The sequence below is a fragment of the Mya arenaria genome, chromosome 15 (genome assembly GCF_026914265.1).
Source record: "Mya arenaria isolate MELC-2E11 chromosome 15, ASM2691426v1".
In the NCBI taxonomy this organism is placed as follows: domain Eukaryota; kingdom Metazoa; phylum Mollusca; class Bivalvia; order Myida; family Myidae; genus Mya; species Mya arenaria.
In genome coordinates, this window is record NC_069136.1 from 22,442,338 (window position 1) to 22,462,081 (window position 19,744).

Here is a 19,744-nt window from a genome sequence, read left to right on the forward strand (position 1 = left end):
AGACATTTTTTTGCAGTTATATTATATATCGAATGTTCGTTATAATAATAACGATAAGTAAACATCTTATTGTTAGAATGTTAATACATGAAACTAAACAGTGAATTTATTTATATATTGCGCTAACAAACAATTATGTTAAACAGTTGCATAATATCGGAGTGGATCTTTAATGAAAAGGAAAACACATGTCTTTAATCAGACGAGTGTTCATTCTGTTGCTATCACTAACACATGATAATTTTATGTACCAGTTAATTTTAACCACGGCCCCCATGTCCGGGGGGGGGGGGGTATATCGGAGATTGCGGAGGAAATGGGGCGTGTTTTACCTTCCAGGAATCCCCGCAGTGCCAAGTGACTCCGGTGGTTTTGTTTTCGCGCCGAACAAAGGGAATGGGTCTTACCTAGGATGTCCTGGGGTGCGGGGGAATTTGGCGGGGATTTTACCAACAGTTTGTCCCCGAAGGACTGGGATTTTAAAGTCCCCGCTATTATCCGGACCTGGGGGAGGGGGGGGGCGTGCGTAGTTACAATTGCCATATGCAATTACGCACACGCACGCATGCACGCAAGCACACACGACGCGCACACACACATGAACGCACTTACACAGGACGCACGCGCGTGCGCGCACATGCGTGTATACAAGTCGAGTATAAATTGCAGTATAGCCTTTCTTCTTGTCTGATAAAATCACCTAGTATATTTTCAGAATTTTGCTAATCATTGCTTGTACCCTTGATGTGACGAAAACGTTCGTATCGAAACCCTTGAAAAAATCAAACGAATATGTCAAATTTGCGAGTTGTGACATATTGGCGCGTATTCTTCACTAACAAAATTATGCGGAATTCGCAAGAACTCATCACACACATGTAACGTGTGAGGCAAATTCGTTTGAGTGAAAGGGGCAGTCAATAAAGTATGCCACTAATGGCCTTCCGTAGAAACCGCTTTGTATAAGAGTATATGTATTTCATGTCCTGATTGAGGATGTTTATTAGTTACACCTGTATATTTTACTTATTTAATGGACTTAACGATACTTATAAAGCATCACACCGTTCGTCTGTACCATTTCATTCCGAAATCTCAAATATTCTATTAATATTAACATAAACATAATACATACATCTGCATTAGTTTATTGCATGTTGATTTAAATAACATTTTTTTTTAAATTTGAGTCACTGTATAAATATAGGCGCTGCTCTAGGAATTGGTGTAAGAGGGGGCCTAACTTAGGGGCACAACCTTTTGACATGCGCCCCTCCCTCAGAGCCGAACGCATATGGCATACACTATTTGCAGGGGTGTTCGAGGTTAATCCCTAATGCAAATTTAAACAATTTGTAGCCGGAAAGGTGCATTTGAAGCATATTAAATTACTTTTTTCTCCGATATTGAAATAAAAAGTGAACTTGGACAATTTTACAGGGGGCGCGCGCCGGGTACGCCCCCCCCCCCCCCTCTTTATCCGCTAGTGTATATTTATCCACAAATTCATCTTAAATTATGCAAGATAAAACTGTGTACCTGACACTATTATCTTTTAAATAGATGAAACAAGCTACTGCAAGGCCCGTTGAGAACACTGAATTCTGCACGAAATACTCATATATATCAACATACGATATCTACTTATCTATATATCTCCTTTCGATTGTTTTGATTGCGTAACCCAGTTGTATTGACTTTCTTAAAACTGCGTATAATAAATATAATAGTTTTATTTGTTTTGTTCTGGTGCAATCATTTGTCAGGTCCGGGGTATACCGTGAATAGCCGGGGAAAGGGGCCGTGTTTTTACCTTCCAAGTGGCCCCGCAGTGCCGGGGGCGAATGCGACCTGGTTTTGTCTTCGCGCCCAAATAGCGGTGAATGGTCCTTACCTATAGTCCCATGGGTCATTTGACGGGGATTTAACCAGCAGTTCGTCCCAGCAGGGCGGGGATTTTACCCGGGCTTGGCCGGACCGAAAGTCAAAGTCCCCGCTATTCCCCGGACCTGGGGGAGCCGTGGTTGCAAATGACTGTTGCATTATCAATTCAAACCCCCTTCAACCCTGTACAGTCAGCTAACATTGTCGACTCAGTATGACAATATCTAGTTAATACCTTTTAAAGACTCAATTTTGGTTTAGCGATATTGAATCTTCGTTGGCCTTTTGTAACCGTTAACACGTTATATAACTTTTTTTTAAACAAACTATGGAAACTATTCCTAGCTATATCTTGTTCAAGGTACGTTGTATTTATGTATAAACAGCCGAGAAAGTTATTTATACAACTTTTGGGATTTCTTGTATTTGTCATCTTCTCCCGGGCTGTTCCAAACGACACATACCTTTACCTTTACCTTTTAAGGGTAATGCAAATTTAATGGGTACTAAACATACAAGTAACAATATATTTGTATCAGGTATAAATAAAGCGCAGAAGTATATACATGATAAAATGTTTCTAGCCGATGACGTATAAACGTTCAGTTCCTCGAAACTTTGTTATTAAAGCGATTGTTGTACCTGGTATCATAAATGGTCTAATTATTCGAATAGTACCACCTTACAAAACTTTATATGTTTTAGATATAATTTTCAATGCTGATTTGGTTTGGCATGTTAAGATTTTAATGTGTTTTATATTGGATTTAAGGAAAATGAGTTGTTGGTGCCATTTCGTGCTAGCTACTTTAAATTTCCTCAGGGACTAAGATTTCTGAGCTTCCGATTTTATTAAACTGATATACAACACATGTTTGACAATTACAACATGACCTTGTTACGTCACGATATGTGGTTTTCATTTCATTAACGCGAGCGAGACATATCGGCCCCTTGTCGAATCGGCCTGCTACCAAATAGGCCCCTAAGACGTTTTGGCCCTGCCATTTCGTCCCCTTAATTAAATTGACTCGAGACATTTCGGCCCCTTACTAATTACAACAGAGACATTTCGACCCCTTCATTTAATTTAACTTTTTATTTTTAATATAAGGAAAAAACATAAAATTTGTCAAATTTTATTTCAAAAGAAGTTGTAAATGAGATCTGTAATTCACAAATAGACAAATATTCATGAAATACATTGATAAGATTGATAAAAAGCATTTAAATCTTCATTTAAACCCTTATTTTTAATATAATATGTTAAAGAATGAATTTTGTTATAACTGTTAAATATTAATTGATCAATAAAGACTTCAAAGAAAATTTGTCTTTGAACCATGCGTTCTTTGCCAGGCAAAGCGTGGGTGTTGTGGGTGTGAAAAAGACAATGTGACCGTATTCCACTCTTGTGACGTCACGTCAGAACAAGTATCGTTGCGCGATGTTAAAGTGGCGTCATAAAATAAAATAGTGCGTTTAAATGACATTTATTATGAAAACATGTGGCTTTTAAGTGATCTAACCAGTAATGTATATAATAAAAGGGTTATTAGTACTGCGTTTTGATCCGGTATATCGTATTCGTTTCTCGTGGATTTTGGCAGATTTTGATTTCACTCGACTTGCGCCTCGTGAAATCCGAATCTGCAAAACTCCATTCGAGTCGAATACAACCTCCCGGATCAAAACGCAGTACTTAAAACCCTACTGTATATAACAGCGAGTTTTCCCATAACTAAAGTTATTTAGAATAAAATGCATACGATGCCAAAGTTATATCAAAGCTGTTGTCATTGACACTGGACTGGCAAAATATGTGTCAATTGAATGAACTATATGAGTGGGGTTCTTTTGTGGTTTTTATTTTACTATAATAAATAATAAAAACTTACAGTAAATGATTAAATCTGACGAACAGCTTAGATGATGTTAAGTTTAAACGTTTATGGCTCACATTGGCACGTGCTGTTGTCATACATTGGTACATTATAAAACACACGTGTGTCTGACATGGTATTATCAAAATTGATAGATCTACATTAGCGGGGTTCTTTCGTGGTTTTTATTTTTAATATTATAAATAATAACACGCGTTTCTGGCATGGTAGGCCGTCAGCGTAGAGAGCATTAGGTAGACATTGATTTGGATCTACTTGTAGACATTGACGCCAGATTATGGATGAGTGGGACTCGCATGAGGTCACGTGCGAGGAGTTTTTGAGAAATATTGGTGCCATCGACGGCCGATAGGTGCTTGATACAGTTTTAGACAGTGGCCTTGATATTAAACACATATCATTATACCTCATGTAAATATTAGCAACATGCTAATTTATATTATTTAAAGATCATTTCAAGTTAAAAGATTTATTTTTTTAACTCGAAATATTTTTATAAAAAATATCATGAATAAATGTATATGTTCACATGTAAATTTGTGTTAAAGTATAAAGATATTTTCTTTTAAATGTATTTGTTTATCGATACATTTTTATGCATAATTATATATTTATAGTTTAATGTGAATAAACATACCTCATTACTTCTATTAAAATAGAAATGAAATTTTATGGTTTGTTTCTTATATTTAGAAATAAAAAAGAAAAAATAAGGGCCGAAACGTCTTCAGAATTTGGCCGATTTCGTAAGGAGCCGAAAAGGTTACTGTTTCAACTAGGAGCCGATTTGGTAAGGAGACGAAAAAGTAACCGTTTCAACTAAGGGCCGATTTGGTAAGGGGCCGATTTGTCTGGTAGCTCTTTAACAAAGCAAAAGGGAATTTCCTATAATCTCAAAACGAAAGTGTACAAAGTGTACACTCTGGCTTCCTTTTCTCTGTATTCTTCTTATAAAAAGAGGTATTTACAATAATATTGTCTTAAATATAATAGTAATGATAACAATAATATTCGCTAAATAATGATGGTCGATGAAATAAAAATACAGTATTAAATTACTATTCAAGATTTCTTCGGAATCGAATGTATAAAAAAATCACCCAAGATCATTTTTTTTATTGTAATCTGTTATTGTTTATCGGGGGCACACGGGATTTCATGTAGAAATGTAGACAACTTCTCCCTTACCCAGGGGGGTCAAACGTAAATTATTTTGGCGGACATAAGCTTCTCTCGGGTTTTTATGCCCCCACAAAGTGGCGGCATATAGGGTTGCCCTTGTCCGTACGTACGTACGTACGTACGTACGTACAGACAGACAGACGTACGTACGTCCCGAAGATTGTTTCCGATCTAATTCTTGAAAACCGTTTGTCCAATCCTCACCAAACTTTAAACACATGTTTGTGACCATAATATCTTGATCAAGTTCGATAGTCATGGAAATCGCTTTAGTCATTTAGGAGTTACGGCCCTTTTTTGCCAAAAATTCCCGAAGATTGTTTCCGATCTAATTCTTGAAAACCGTTTGTCCAATCCTCACCAAACTTTAAACACATGTTTGTGACCATAATATCTTAATCAAGTTCGATAGTCATGGAAATCGCTTTAGTCATTTAGGAGTTACGGCCCTTTTTTGCCAAAAATACTTCAAAAATATATGTTTCCAATCTAATTCTTGAAAAGTATGTGTCCAATCCTCACCAAACTTTACATACATGATTGTGACCATAATATCTTGATCAAGTTCGATAGCCATGGAAATCGCTTTTGTCATTTAGGAGTTACGGCCCTTTATTTGCAAAAAAAGACTTGAAAAATACGTCCCGAAGATTGTTTCCGATCTAATTCTTGAAAACTGTTTGTCCAATACTCACCAAACTTTTAACACATGTTTGTGACCATAATATCTTGATCAAGTTCGATAGCCATGGAAATCGCTTTAATTTTTAAATATTTTGTCTTGGAATGTCAATATTTGAGATATTCCCTGGAAACCATTGATATAAGACTGCTGACAAAATATCAGATATCAGTTTTCACATAATAATAATAATAATAATAATAATAATAATAATAATAATATCTTTATTTAGAGATAAGAAGATAAGAAGGTATAAACACATTATGACATAATTACAGGTTCAACCATAACAACATCATATTTACAATGTGGCCTTCTATGAAGAAAAACAAACAAACAGAAACAAAATGCATTTGGTAAATCATAAAACATCTGCATCGCACTTATACATTCCTATACAAGAACTTTTGATGTTTTGAATATAATTATTCTATACAAATCATGTTTAATTAACATAACAATTATTTCAATATATACTTCATGTACACCCCGACAGACACTCAATAAAACACAACATTTTATAAAACAACAGTTATTTCAATCTTAAAGATAATGAAAAGATGATATACCTTTTTGAAATTAACCCTACTGGGCAGTTGCCTAATTCAGTATGCACATTTCAAGAGATGCACTTTATAATTATGCTTAAATGTTAAAAAGTTAAATGTTAAACTTTTTTGCATTTCCGTATTTGCATATGGTTTCCAGACATTAACGCAAAAATTGACTGGTTCTTGGACTAAAGATAAAAAAGTTGTCAAAACAGTCAATCTGTTAGAGAGCAGCTTTAAAGCTCTTTTATCAATTTCTTAAAAAACGATTTTATCAATTGATTTGTTATGTTTACATAGGAATCAGATAGGCAAATTTGGCTGATTTTTAAAACAGAGAGCTTATTTATGAGTCCCTACCTGTTCGAGTGTAATTATTCATAATTTTTTGTAGGCATATTTGGTACTTAACCGAATATATCTGAAAGACCACAAAATGGCGGCGTCAGCAGGCCTAGTTCCGATGACAAAAGTGGAGTTGAGGATCTCGTGCAGAAAGTTGAAGAATAAGGACATCACATCAAAGTCTGACCCCTGTGCAGTCCTCTTTATGCAAAATGGAGGGAACTGGACTGAGGTGAGTGCATCACAGTAATTGGTCAGTGATTTTATTGGAATTATATTTACTGCCTGTACCTTGCAAATTTGGGAAAAAAGTTGACTTTGGGAAAAATACAAAATCGAGCCAAAATAGCTAATATTATGGCAAATAAACATTTTTTAACTTTTTATGCCCCCGAAGGTGGGCATATTAAAATCGCACCGTCCGTCCGTCCGGCTCTGTAACTCTCCCTTGTATGGACAGATTTTAAAACGTGTGGCGTGCAAGACTCGTGTCCCTGGCTTAAAGGTCAAGGTCACACTTAGTGTTTATTCACAATGGAGTGCTGCATATAAGGACATAGAGTATAGGTTGTCGTGTCCGGGCTGTAACTTTCTCTTGTATGGACAGATTTTAAAATAACTTGCCACATGTGTACCACATACCAAGACGACGTGTCGCGTGCAAGACCCGTGTCCCTACCTCAAAGGTCAAGGTCACACTTAGTGTTTATTCACCATAGAGTGCTGCATATAAGCATAGAGTATAAGTTGTCTGTCCGGGCTGTAACTTTCCCTTGTATGGACAGATTTTAAAATTACTTGCCAAATGTGTTCCACCTAACAAGACGACATGTCGCGTGCAAAACCCGTGTCCCTACCTCAAAGGTCAAGGTCACACTAAGTGCTTATTCACAATGCAGTGCTGCATATAAGGACATAGAGTATAGGTTGTCATGTCCGGGCTGTAACTTTCCCTTGTATGGACAGATTTTAAAATAACTTGCCACATGTGTTCCATATACCAAGATGACGTGTCGCATGCAGAACCCGTGTCCCTACCTCAAAGGTCAAGGTCACACATAGTGTTTATTCACAATGGAGTGCTGCATATAAGGACATAGAGTATAGGTTGTCGTGTCTGGGCTGTAACTTTCTCTTGTATGGACAGATTTTAAAATAACTTGCCGCATGTGTTCCACATACCAAGACGACGTGTCGCGTGCAAGACCCGTGTCCCTACCTCAAAGGTCAAGGTCACACATAGTGTTTATTCACAATGGAGTGCTGCATATAAGGACATAGAGTATAGGTTGTCGTGTCCGGGCTGTAACTTTCCCTTGTATGGACAGATTTTAAAATAACTTGCCACATGTGTTCCACATACCAAGACGACGTGTCGCGTGCATGACCCGTGTCCCTACCTCAAAGGTCAAGGTCACACTTAGTGTTTATTTACAATAGAGTGCTGCATACAAGGACATAGGGTATAGGTTGTCGTGTACGGGCTGTAACTTTCCCTTGTAAGGACAGATTTTAAAATAACTTGCTACATGTGTTCCACATACGAAGACGACGTGTCCTGTGCAAGACCCATGTCCCTACCTCTAAGGTGAAAGATACACTAAGTGTTTATTCACAAGGGAATTCTGAATATAAGGACATAACAGTGTAGGTTGTCAAGTATGGGTGGTATTTTTTTATGTTCAGAGGAAGTTTAAAATAACTTGCCATATGTATTTGACACATAAAGGCAAGATCAACTTTTCATGTACTGACCTTGTTTGTAGGTCAATGTCACATTCGGGGGCATTCATCACATACTGTGACAGCTCTTGTTAATGCATACATTATGCTGTGAAAGAGTAAGTCTTGTCAAGATTTTGTTTATATTTCAAGAATTCATTGCTTTTTTAATCATGACTGTAATTGCATTTTTGAAATTGGGAAAAAATTATAAAATTTTGGGAAAATGGACAGTTTTCGCAAGGGGAAACAGCCTTTATAATGCACTAAATTGCATAACAAAATCACTGTTCGTGGTTTGATTTCAATATATTTCGGTCAGGCTTTTTCTAAGGAAATTTTTTAGGTAATGTCATCTTAGCATTGGTGTTATATATTAAATTATTAATGCATCAGCATTTTCTTTAAGTTCAAACTTAAACCTTGACCATGATATCAACATTTTTAGCTCGACTATTCGAAGAATAGGTGGGTTATACTATGGCCCCTGATTGACTATGGAACTTAGGTTAAAGTTTTAGGGCAGGTTGAGATATTTATAAATAACTTCTATACCCTTGTTCAATTGACTTAATACTTCACACAGTTGTTCAGGACCATCACACAATGAGGTCACATAACTCCATATCCTTAATACAAGTTATGGCCCTTGATTGACTTAGGTTAAAGTTTTAGGGCATGTTAAAGTTTTAGGGCAAGTTGGGTTTTTCACTTAAAACTCCAATACCATTCATTCAATTGACTTAATACTTCACACAGTTGTTCAGAGCCATCACATTATGAGGTTAGATAACTCCATATTATCTTTTATACAAACTATGGCCCCTGATTGACTATGGAACTTAGGTTAAAGTTTTAGGGCAGGTTGGGATATTTATTAATAACTTCTATACCCTTCATTCAATTGACTTAATACTTCACACAATTGTTCAGGACCAACACCCAATGAGGTTACATAACTCCATATCCTTAATACAAGTTATGGCCCCTGATTGACTTAGGTTAAAGTTTTAGGGCAGTTTAAAGTTTTAGGGCAAGTTGGGTTTTTCACTTAAAACTCCAATACCATTCATTCAATTGACTTAATACTTCACACAGTTGTTCAGAGCCATCACATAATGAGGTTAGATAACTCCATATTATTATGTCTCCCCCTCTCTGGGGGAGACATATTGTTTTTGCCCTGTCCGTCAGTCCGGTAGTCCGTCAGTCCGTCCGTACGTCACACTTCGTTTCCGATCGATAACTGGAAAACCGCATGACCTAGGATCACCAAACTTGGTAGGGAGGTTGGTCGTGAGGTGTAGAGGATCCCTATTGTTTTTGGGGTCACTAGGTCAAAGGTCAAGGTCGCGGCGACCCCCAATATAAAAAACATTTCTGCTCAAAATCTTGAGAACGGTTTGACCTAGGTTCACCAAACTTGGTAGGGAGGTTGGTCATGAGGTGTAGAAGATCCCTATTGTTTTTGGGGTCACTAGGTCAAAGGTCAAGGTCGCGGCGACCCCCAATGTAAAAAACATTTCCGCTCAATATCTTGAGAATGGTTTGACCTAGGTTCACCAAACTTGGTAGGGAGGTTGATCATGAGGTTTAGAAAACTCCTATATTTTGGGGGGTCACAAGGTCAAAGGTCAACGTCGCTGTGACCTCTAATGTAAAAAAATATTTCCGTGCAATATCAGGAGAATGCTTTGATCTAGGTTCACCAAACTTTGAAGTGAGGTTGGTCATGATGTCTAGATGATCCCAATTGTTTTGGGGGTAACAAGGTCAATAGTCAAGGTCGTGGTGACCTTCCATGTAAAAATCATTTGCGTGTAATATCTTTATGTCTCCCCCATTCATGGGGAGACATATTGTTTTTGCCCTGTCCGTCAGTCAGTCCATCAGTCTGTCAGTCAGTCAGTCAGTACGTCACACTTCGTTTCCGCCCAATAACTATAGAACTCTTAGACCCAGGAACTTCATACTTGGTATGCTAGTTGGTCATGACTAGTAGATGACCCCTATTGAATTTGGGGTCACTAGGTCAAAGATCAGGGTCAACGTGACCTTGAGGTGAAGAAACGGTTTCCACTCAATAACTAAAGATCCTTTGGGTCCAGGAACTTCATACTTGGTATGCTAGTTGTTCATGACTATTAGATGACTCCTATGGATTTTGAGATCAAAAGGTCAAAGGTCAAGGTTACCTTCAGGTAAAAAATGTTATGTTGGCAGTGACCTTAAGCTTAAAAATGGTTTCTGCTCAATAACTAAAGAAAGCTTGTACCCAGGAACTTCATAGTTGTTCATGACTAGTAGATGACTCCTATTGATTTTGAGATCAGTAGGTCAATAGTCAAGGTCACCGTGACCTTGAGGTGAAGAAACTGTTTCCGCTCAATAACTAGAGAACGCTTGCAACCAGGAATTTCATACTTGGTATGCTAGTTGGTCATGACTAGAAGATGACCCATATTGATTTTGAGATCACTAGGTCAAAGGTCAAGGTTGCCATGACCTTGAAGTGAAGAAAAAGTTTCCGCTCAATAACTAAAGATCCTTTGGTTTCAGGAACTTCATACTTGGTAAGCTAGTTGTTCATGACTAGAAGATGACCCCTATTGATTTTCAGATCAAAATGTCAAAGGTCAAGGTTACCTTCAGGTAAAAAATGATACGTTGGCGGTGACCTTAAGCTTAAAAATGGTTTCTGCTCAATAACTTAAGAACGCTTGTACCCAGGAACTTCATTCTTGGTACGCTAGTCGGTCATGACTAGTAGATGACCCCTATTGATTTTGAGATCAGTAGGTCAAAGGTCAAGGTTGCCATGACCTTGAGTTGAAGAAATGGTTACCGCTCAGTAACTAAAGAACACTTGCACCCAAGAACTTAATACTTGGTATGCAAGTTGGTTATGTAGATGATCCCTATTGATGTTGTGATCAGTAGGTAAAAGGTCATGGTCACGATGACTGTGAGCTGAAAAATGGTTTCCGATCAATAATTGAATAACGCTTGCGCCCAGGAACTTCATACAATGCAAACTTCGTTTACATTTTCCATGATTAATCAACAACACTTTCTTCTCTTCACTATTTAATATAATCGAATAAACCAAACTTCACTGTTGGTTTGTCTCCAGTCCAAAGTTACAAATTTCATGTCCATCATTTATTTTTTCTCAGCTACGACCACACAATAGGGGAGACAAGCGCTTTTTCAAAAAAGCAATCTCTAGTCTTTTATACAAATTATGGCCCCTGATTTACTATGGAACTTAGGTTAAAGTTTTAGGGCAGGTTGGGATATTTATTAATAACTTCTATACCCTTCATTCAATTGACTTAATACTTCACACAATTGTTTGTATATTCTTTACCACATTTTCAGAATGGGATATCAAGTTATTTGAATGACTTGCGTCATTTTTCGGGTGGTGGGAGGGCAGCATCAAAGTCACATTATGTATTGAATAATTTTAGTTAGGTTTGACATAAATAGACCAAACTTGGTAATATTACATTGTTATTGTATTCACTTCTAAGTCAAAGCGGTGAAATCGAGCGCGCTGTCTTACGACAGCTCTTGTTTGTTAGATTTTACATGAAACTTAGTACACGTTATACCATTGACAGTATGCAAATTTTTTATGTGAACAACAGCCCATTACTCTGGCTTTGATTAATGTAGAGTTACAAATGTAGGTCCTTTGTTTGGCAATTTTAGCATCTGTATTTGCTTGCATTGCTCATTTTAGATGTAATCACTGATATAAAAGATGGTCATGAATAATAAATTTTTCATGCTTCTAAATGTACTACGATATAAATTTGCATTAAGTACAGTCACTGATCAGATTTATATGTAATTGTCATATAGGATTGTGTATAACTCAAAGTTGTCAATTGACTTTATGAAAATATTCCAAACCCACAGAGTAATATGTAAAAAAAGCTATGTAAATGGGTCATGGATTATGAAATAGTTTACAATTCTAACAATATATCATTTCATTTACAATGTAATGAGTTTTAAAAATATATGATATTGTATTGTTATAGGTATTGGCGAGTTTATCGATCAATGTGTGCAGTTACTTAAAATGCTCAAAACCTCATTTCTTTAATATTCCAGGTGGGTAGAACTGAGAATGTACAGAACTGCCTGGACCCTGACTTTGCCAAGTGTTTCACAGTGGACTACATGTTCGAACTGGTTCAGAAAGTGAAGATCTCCGTGTACGACCTCGACAACTCCACACCACAGCTCGGGGACGATGACTTCTTGGGGCAGATTGAGTGCTCACTTGGTCAGGTATAAATACCCTCTTACTATGTAACTTATTTATTAATCACTTCTAACTGTGGCCTTATATGAATTTGACTACATTTAAAGTCATGATGGGACACATGGTGAGGTCAAGCCAATGGGTGTGGGCAGACCTTTATAAACTCTTAAATAGCTCATATACCGGTACATGTATGTGTTGTATTATGAACCACAAAAATGAAATATAAGTTACTATGACTAAGTGGTGAATACAAGATCATAGCGTCAGTGATTATAAATAGAATGACTGTGACATTGGTGTAACATGCTTAAGATCGTAGATACTTTTTAACTTTGTAAAAAAAATATGCTTCTTTTTTATGAATATTTTTTTTGATATGATGAAGAAACAGATAGCTGATAAAAATACAGTAGCAACAATTTCTTCAACTTGTAATAAGTTTAGAAATGTTAACCCAGGGCTTTTTCTATAGTACCCACGGGTCCGACTATCGGACCCAATCCCTAAAGCAAAATATAAGATATTTTTCCCAATCTTTTTTTTTTTTTTATTTAGAATTTTTTTATACCTGTACTGGTTCATTTTCAACATTCTAATAAATTATGTGATGTGAAGTTTTTTTGGTACTTGAACTCATTGATTTTCATCACATTCAGAGATATGAAATATCTGTCATGATTTATTGAAATAGATATTTACACCCCAAGGATTGATATTTCAGCCATTGTGGGTCTTTTAAAGAGAAAATAAACTAATATTAAATCATTTCCTAATTCACAGGAGACTAGACAGCTTTTTCTTTTCACTGTAAAATTTCCCAATTTCCGCATTTTCACGACGCAAACTTTCCCAAAATGTCTAGGGTCTTTTTCCCAAAATGGGCAGAAAAAGCCCTGTCACCAAAATGCTCTGATAGTAAGACTGTTTTATTAAAAACAAGAATTGTAGTTTTGATTTTTGAGTTGACTTGGACTTTTCGTAATAATGGACTAGTTAAAACTTAATAGAATCAATTCTTAATGATAAATCATGATTAATATTCTCTTATGCTCACCAAAATGCCTGCTTTAAGCCAGCCCACCAGATGGTGAAGTGCGATCCCCATGGCAAGTACCCAATATGCTGTAATGCGTATCATACTGGTTATTATGCTCTTCTCAATTCATGTATACTTAGTTAAATAGATAAACTAGGTTTAATTATTTGCCTGTATATTGTGGCAGATTGTGGCTGGACGACCTTTCCTGCAACCGCTGTTGGATAAACAAGGCAAAAACATGGGAGACAGCAAAATAATTGTAAGTAACCACTTTGTTCCTGTCATGAACTTTATATCTATGTTTGTTATATACACATCATAAATCCACACACAATACATATCACAAAATACGGTAGTCTGTATTCCACTCCGGTGCAATACAGCTGTATTCCACTCTTGTGACATCACGTCATAACAAGTATCGTTGCGTGACGTTTAAATGACGTCATAAAACAAAATAGTGCTACATTAAAAGGACATTTATTATGAAAACATGTGGCTTTTAAGTCATCTAACCAGGGACTTACGCCTCGTGAAATCCAAATCTGCAAAAAACACTCGAGTCGAATACAACCTCCCAGATCAAAACGCATTACTAATAACTCTATTGTATTATATACTTATCATAAATCCACATGCAATATATATTGCAAATTATGGTAGTCTGTATTCCACTCCAATGCAATACAGCTGTGCTCCATTCTGTTGACATCACGTCATAACAAGTATCATTGCATGATGTCAAAATGACATTGTAAAACAAGATAGTCATTTAAATGATATTTATTGTGAAAGCATGTGCCTTTGAAGATATTTAAATAGTCACGTATGGCCAGATGACCCCCAAAAACCATAGGGGTCATCTCCTGGTCAGGCCAATTCTCTGAGTCAAGTTTGAGGGCCATGGGTGCAGGCATTGTCGAGTTATCACTCGGACAACCTTTTACCATTCCAGGTGACTGTGACCTTGACCTTTGGCCAGATGACCCCCAAAAACAAAAGGGGTCATGTACTGGTCAGGCCCAATTCCAAGTCAAGTTTGAGGGCCATGGGTGCAGGCATTGTCAAGTTACCACACGGAAAACCTTTAACCATTCAAGGTGACTGTGACCTAGACCTTTGGCCCGATGACCCCCAAAAACAAAAGGGGTCTTCTACTGGTCAGGCCCAAGCTCCAATTCAATTATGAGGGCCATGGGTGCAGGCATTGTTGAATTATCACTCTGACAACCTTTTACCATTCAAGGTCACTGTGACCTTGACCTTTGGCCCGATGACCCCCAAAAACAATAGGGGTCATCTACTGATCAGGCCCAACCTCCATGTCAAGTTTGAGGGCCATGGGTGAGTTACCACTCGGACAAGCTTTAAAATTATTTTACCATTAAAGGTCACTGTGGCCTTGACCTTTGACCCGATGACCCCCAAAATCAATAGGGGTCATCTACTGGTCAGGCCCAACCTTCATGTGAAGTTTGATGACCATATGTCATATTTGTTATGAAAATCATGTAGTAGTCTTTTACCAGAACAGAACATAAATGTATTTTAATTCAAACATTCAACATAAAAACATACAATGAAACAAATCAAAATGACCCTTGATGAATGGCTTGCATGGCGATCAACGAGTCAATTCATGAAACGAAAGGAGATTTAGTATTTAAGAACACAATATGGTATATTGTAATAAATACATAAATTTGATTTCATAGAAAACAAATATAAATTAGACCTTGACATGCCAATCGTTACTACGTTTTCAGAAGGCATTCACACAATGAAATATCATTTATAAACATGTTTAAGCTACAGGGTAAACTGTTTTTTTATTTTAAAATATTTGAATACAAAAACAGCGAGATTTTAAAACTATATTTACATTTTTTTGACATGATAAGCTCAATGGTTTTAAACATGCTTGGATTTATACAATAATACCTGGGCAGGTAACTAATTTCAAAATACAAGTTGCATTTAAAAAGGAAGTTAAACTTATCTTCTTAAATGTTACATGGTGGACAAGTCCCATAAACACTATCTGTATTATTTCATCTCTCAGTTTCGATATTAAGCCTATGCTATGCTAATATCAATATGTTTAGAGCATTCTTATACAATATGAACACATTGTAAAAGAAAATGAAATTAAATTGAGAAATACATTTGTATTAAATAAGGCCATAAAAAAGTCATTGAGTGTAACATGAACATTTTGGACAGAGCTATCTGCTAGTCTTTGTTTAAGTAGCAAACATTAAGGGTAATCTCTAACACTTTGTGATAATCAAACATAATGGAATCCCAATGAACTTAGAACAAATTTTACTTGTTTAATTCAGTTATTTTTTAAAGGACGAATTTCAAAATGATCTAACATAAACTTATATATGAGATTAATGTATTTGTGTACCGGTGAACAAATTACTTTTAGGTAGCACACCCCTAATGAGCATCATTTCAAACTATGATCAGCTTGACAATTCCTTAATGTGTATCATTTTCTGGTTTTAAAAACAAAATGCAAATAAATGTACCGTCAAATAACAATTTTATTTAAATTTGAAATAGCCTATCCCCCCCCCCCTTTTCAGAATTTTTGATAAAAACGACATCACCCTAGACAAGAAAAATCCTTTATTTCATTTTTCAACATTTTTATATCAGAGAAACAAAAAATATATTTGCAGAAATAATACATTATTGATCACATCATCAACAAATGTAATCAAACTGTACTGAAATAGCAATATGGTATTACAAATTTAACACACTGCTTTGACGCAAAAAAAATTGGAACCTTGACTTTTAAAAGCAAAATCAATAAGTTCTAGAAATACTCATGGCCTATTCCTCATTAATAAATAACTTTTTGGAACATTATGCAACACAATCACAATGTTCCGTTAAAAAATAAGGGTTTGAAATTCCCAAACACCTATTTCAGCCGTGGATGCAAGTAAGAAAATATCCAAAGAAGCTTATATTTATGTGTAAAACTGAAATTAATTACTTTTAATGAAAATACTGTATACACTTCTGTAAAAGAATGTAAGCTTATGAAAAAAGAAAAGAAAAATGCTTCGGATCGATTCGAACAGCTACTATGAAACTCTTAAAAGATTTGTAGTCCTGTGTTTAACAGCATAGGCTAAAGCATGAAAATAAAACAGTTTCAAGTGGAGGTTTTCATTAGGGGTGTTTTACCTTAAACTAGTACTTAATCATGTTTAATGTACTTGACGTCATAAAATCTAGTCTTTAGGATAAAGTCGTTTGGTGTACTAATTTTTACTGAAAGTATATTTTTAAGAATTTGCGTATGTATTTGTTCTATATGAATTCTTTATGTGGAGCCCCATACTTCAGACCCATACACCAAATTGGCTTAATTAGTTTATCAAACAGTTTAATTTTATGGTCAGGAGTGATATCTACTACTACTACTACTACCACTACTACTACTACTACTACTACTACTACTACAACTACAACTACAACTACAACTACTAATACTACTACTACTACTACTACTAGTACTACTACTACTACTACTACTACTAATAATAATAATAATAGTAATACTATTAATATAAAACAATATTATTATTATTATTATTATTATTATTATTATTATTATTATTATTATTATTATTATACTTCACTTAATTTACTTAAATACCCTTATATTTTTATTTTGTGTGCTGAAATTTTATCAATAAAAATAAGAATCAAGGGCATTTCAGTGGACGGTGTTGAATACAAAATATCTCAATTTGCAGATGATACATCTCTGTTACTTGATGGATCAGATTTATCATTGAATTCTACCTTAAATTTATTACATGATTTTTCTTTATATTCTGGCTTGAAAATAACTTTGATAAGACAAATTTAATATGGATTTGTTCCATAAAATATATCACAAGGTCAATTAAAACAAAATATAAATTGATCTGGGGAGCTACACAGTTTAGATTATTAGGTTTAGTTTTTGATGTAGCTCTAAGCAAAATGATAGAATTAAATTTTACAAGCAAACTAGAAAAGGTAAAAATATGTATCAGTTATTGGAAAAGAAGGAAGTTTACTCCAATTGGAAAGATCACTGTTGTAAAGTCATTGTTACTTCCCATTTGTACACATCTTTTTATGTCATTGCCAAACCCTAGTACACATGTGTTCAATAAAATCATAAACATGTTCTATGATTTCATTTGGGATGGACCCCATAAGATAAAAAACAACAACTCTGTTTTAGTAAAAGAGTACAGTAATGAAGGTCTAAAAATGATAAATGTTGTAGCATATTGTAATACCTTAAAACGCTCTTGGCTTAGAAAATTTGTGAATAGTGAAGGAAAATGTTATGTGTTAATGAACTCATTGTCGATGTCTGTAAAGTATTTAATACAGGAAAATTGTTTGCTTAAAGTATAATTAAGAAATTGAAAAATAATTTTTGGATTGATGTACTAAGCATATTTAATAGCTTCATTGATAAATTATCCACTAATACTGTTGAAGATATACTAGACCTTTGTTTTACAACCATCATTTGAAAATTGGTAATAAAGGTATCTTTGTCAAAAGTCTTTATAATAGAGGAATACGTTTTATTAAAGATATTGTTGATGAATCAGACACATTTGTAACCAAGAGATACTTAGAGAATTGTACAGGGACAAATATAAATTTCATATGGTTTGAAGGTTTAATAAGAGTTGTTAAGAACTACATAAAAACATGTAAAATTACATTTAGTAATAATGATAGAACTCAAAACCCATCATGTTATGTTAAGGATATTTTGCTTGAAACCAATGGAAGTAAAAAAGTTTATAATGAATTGTTTTCCAGGATGTAAATTGGAAAAAGATTTATGGATTGGTATTGAGTATTACAAGAGATACATATATTCAATGGTTTCAAACAAGAATTATACATAGGATTTTAGCTACAAACTTACTTGTTTAAAATAAATATTGTTAATGATAGAGTATGTACATTCTGTTTGTCTGAAGAGGAAACCTTGATTCATATATTCTGGAATTGTGAGATTGTTCAAACCTTAATAAACTGTGTTAAAGAATTTTTAGCTGCCCTAAATGAATTTTTCCCGTTCAATTGCCAGACATTTTTGTTGGGAACCACTTGTAAAAAATCAATTAGATATAATATACTTAGTTATAAAAAATACTTTTAGCTCTGTCAAAGGAGAAAAATATAAACCTTTATTGGGTTAAAGAGTAGTTTAAAACTTGCTTGGTATATTTATGAAAAATCAAATATTAAAGATACAGAACTTAGTAATTGGTCAGTTGTGAAATTGTTTATCTAGACCACATACGTTTTAAAAACAGTAAAAACTGTTTATATTTTCTTTATTTTTTTCACCTCTGTACATTTATAAAACTATGTGTGTTCGCCTTGTTAGTTATGTCATACTTGTTTTAACATCTGTAATATAAATAAAAAGACAAGGACGTAATATAATAATTCAACTTATAGATGATGTTTTGTTTTAGATGATATCATATTGATATAATTGAAATTTAATACACTAGTATGTAGAGAATTCCCTATATTTATGAAAATGTTTTGTGAGGTATAAATGTACGGGGAAAATAAAAGGTCAACACACACAAAAAAATAAAAAAAAATAAAAAATAAAAATAATTTACTTAAACACTTTAAAAGTCATCTCTGAAACCGCAAGGCCCAGACCCTTGGTATTTGGTATGTAATCGCATGTAGTTGTCAGTACCTACCTACATCCATAACATTAAATGACTTGTTTAACGACTAATGACTTTCTTATCAACCACTTACTTAGGCCAGAGTTTTTATATCTTTAGATTTACGGGAGCGCCGTACCTAAATATTGCAAAACCCAAATAAAAATAAAATTCATTTTCGTAGTTTTATTTTTATTTTTTTCCGACGAACGTTGCTCCAATGTTAAGAAGAAAATAAAATTAGTGTTCTATAACCCATATCCCAGAACCAACTGGTGTACCAATTGTCATTAATTATAGGTCTTTTTACTGCACAAACCACGTAAACCAGTCGGAAATACGCGGGGAAACAGAACAGGTACCCGTTACCATAACAACGTCCTGTCAAAAGTGAAAGTAGTTTTTGTCATACCCC

General features: G+C 35.0%; 1 protein-coding gene across 1 annotated transcript in view; it reads left to right on the top strand.

Annotated features, from left to right (window-relative positions):
• Positions 1 to 4,642: 4,642 nt before the first annotated feature.
• LOC128219719 (uncharacterized) overlaps positions 4,643 to 19,744 on the top strand; it is a 28,867-nt gene continuing 13,765 nt past the window's right edge. The window contains exons 1-4 of the mRNA XM_052927654.1: positions 4,643 to 4,748; positions 6,598 to 6,780; positions 12,396 to 12,575; positions 13,776 to 13,850. Coding sequence (XP_052783614.1) covers positions 6,640 to 6,780; positions 12,396 to 12,575; positions 13,776 to 13,850 — 396 coding nt within the window. The 5' untranslated portion in view covers positions 4,643 to 4,748; positions 6,598 to 6,639. The remainder of the gene's footprint in view (positions 4,749 to 6,597; positions 6,781 to 12,395; positions 12,576 to 13,775; positions 13,851 to 19,744) is intronic.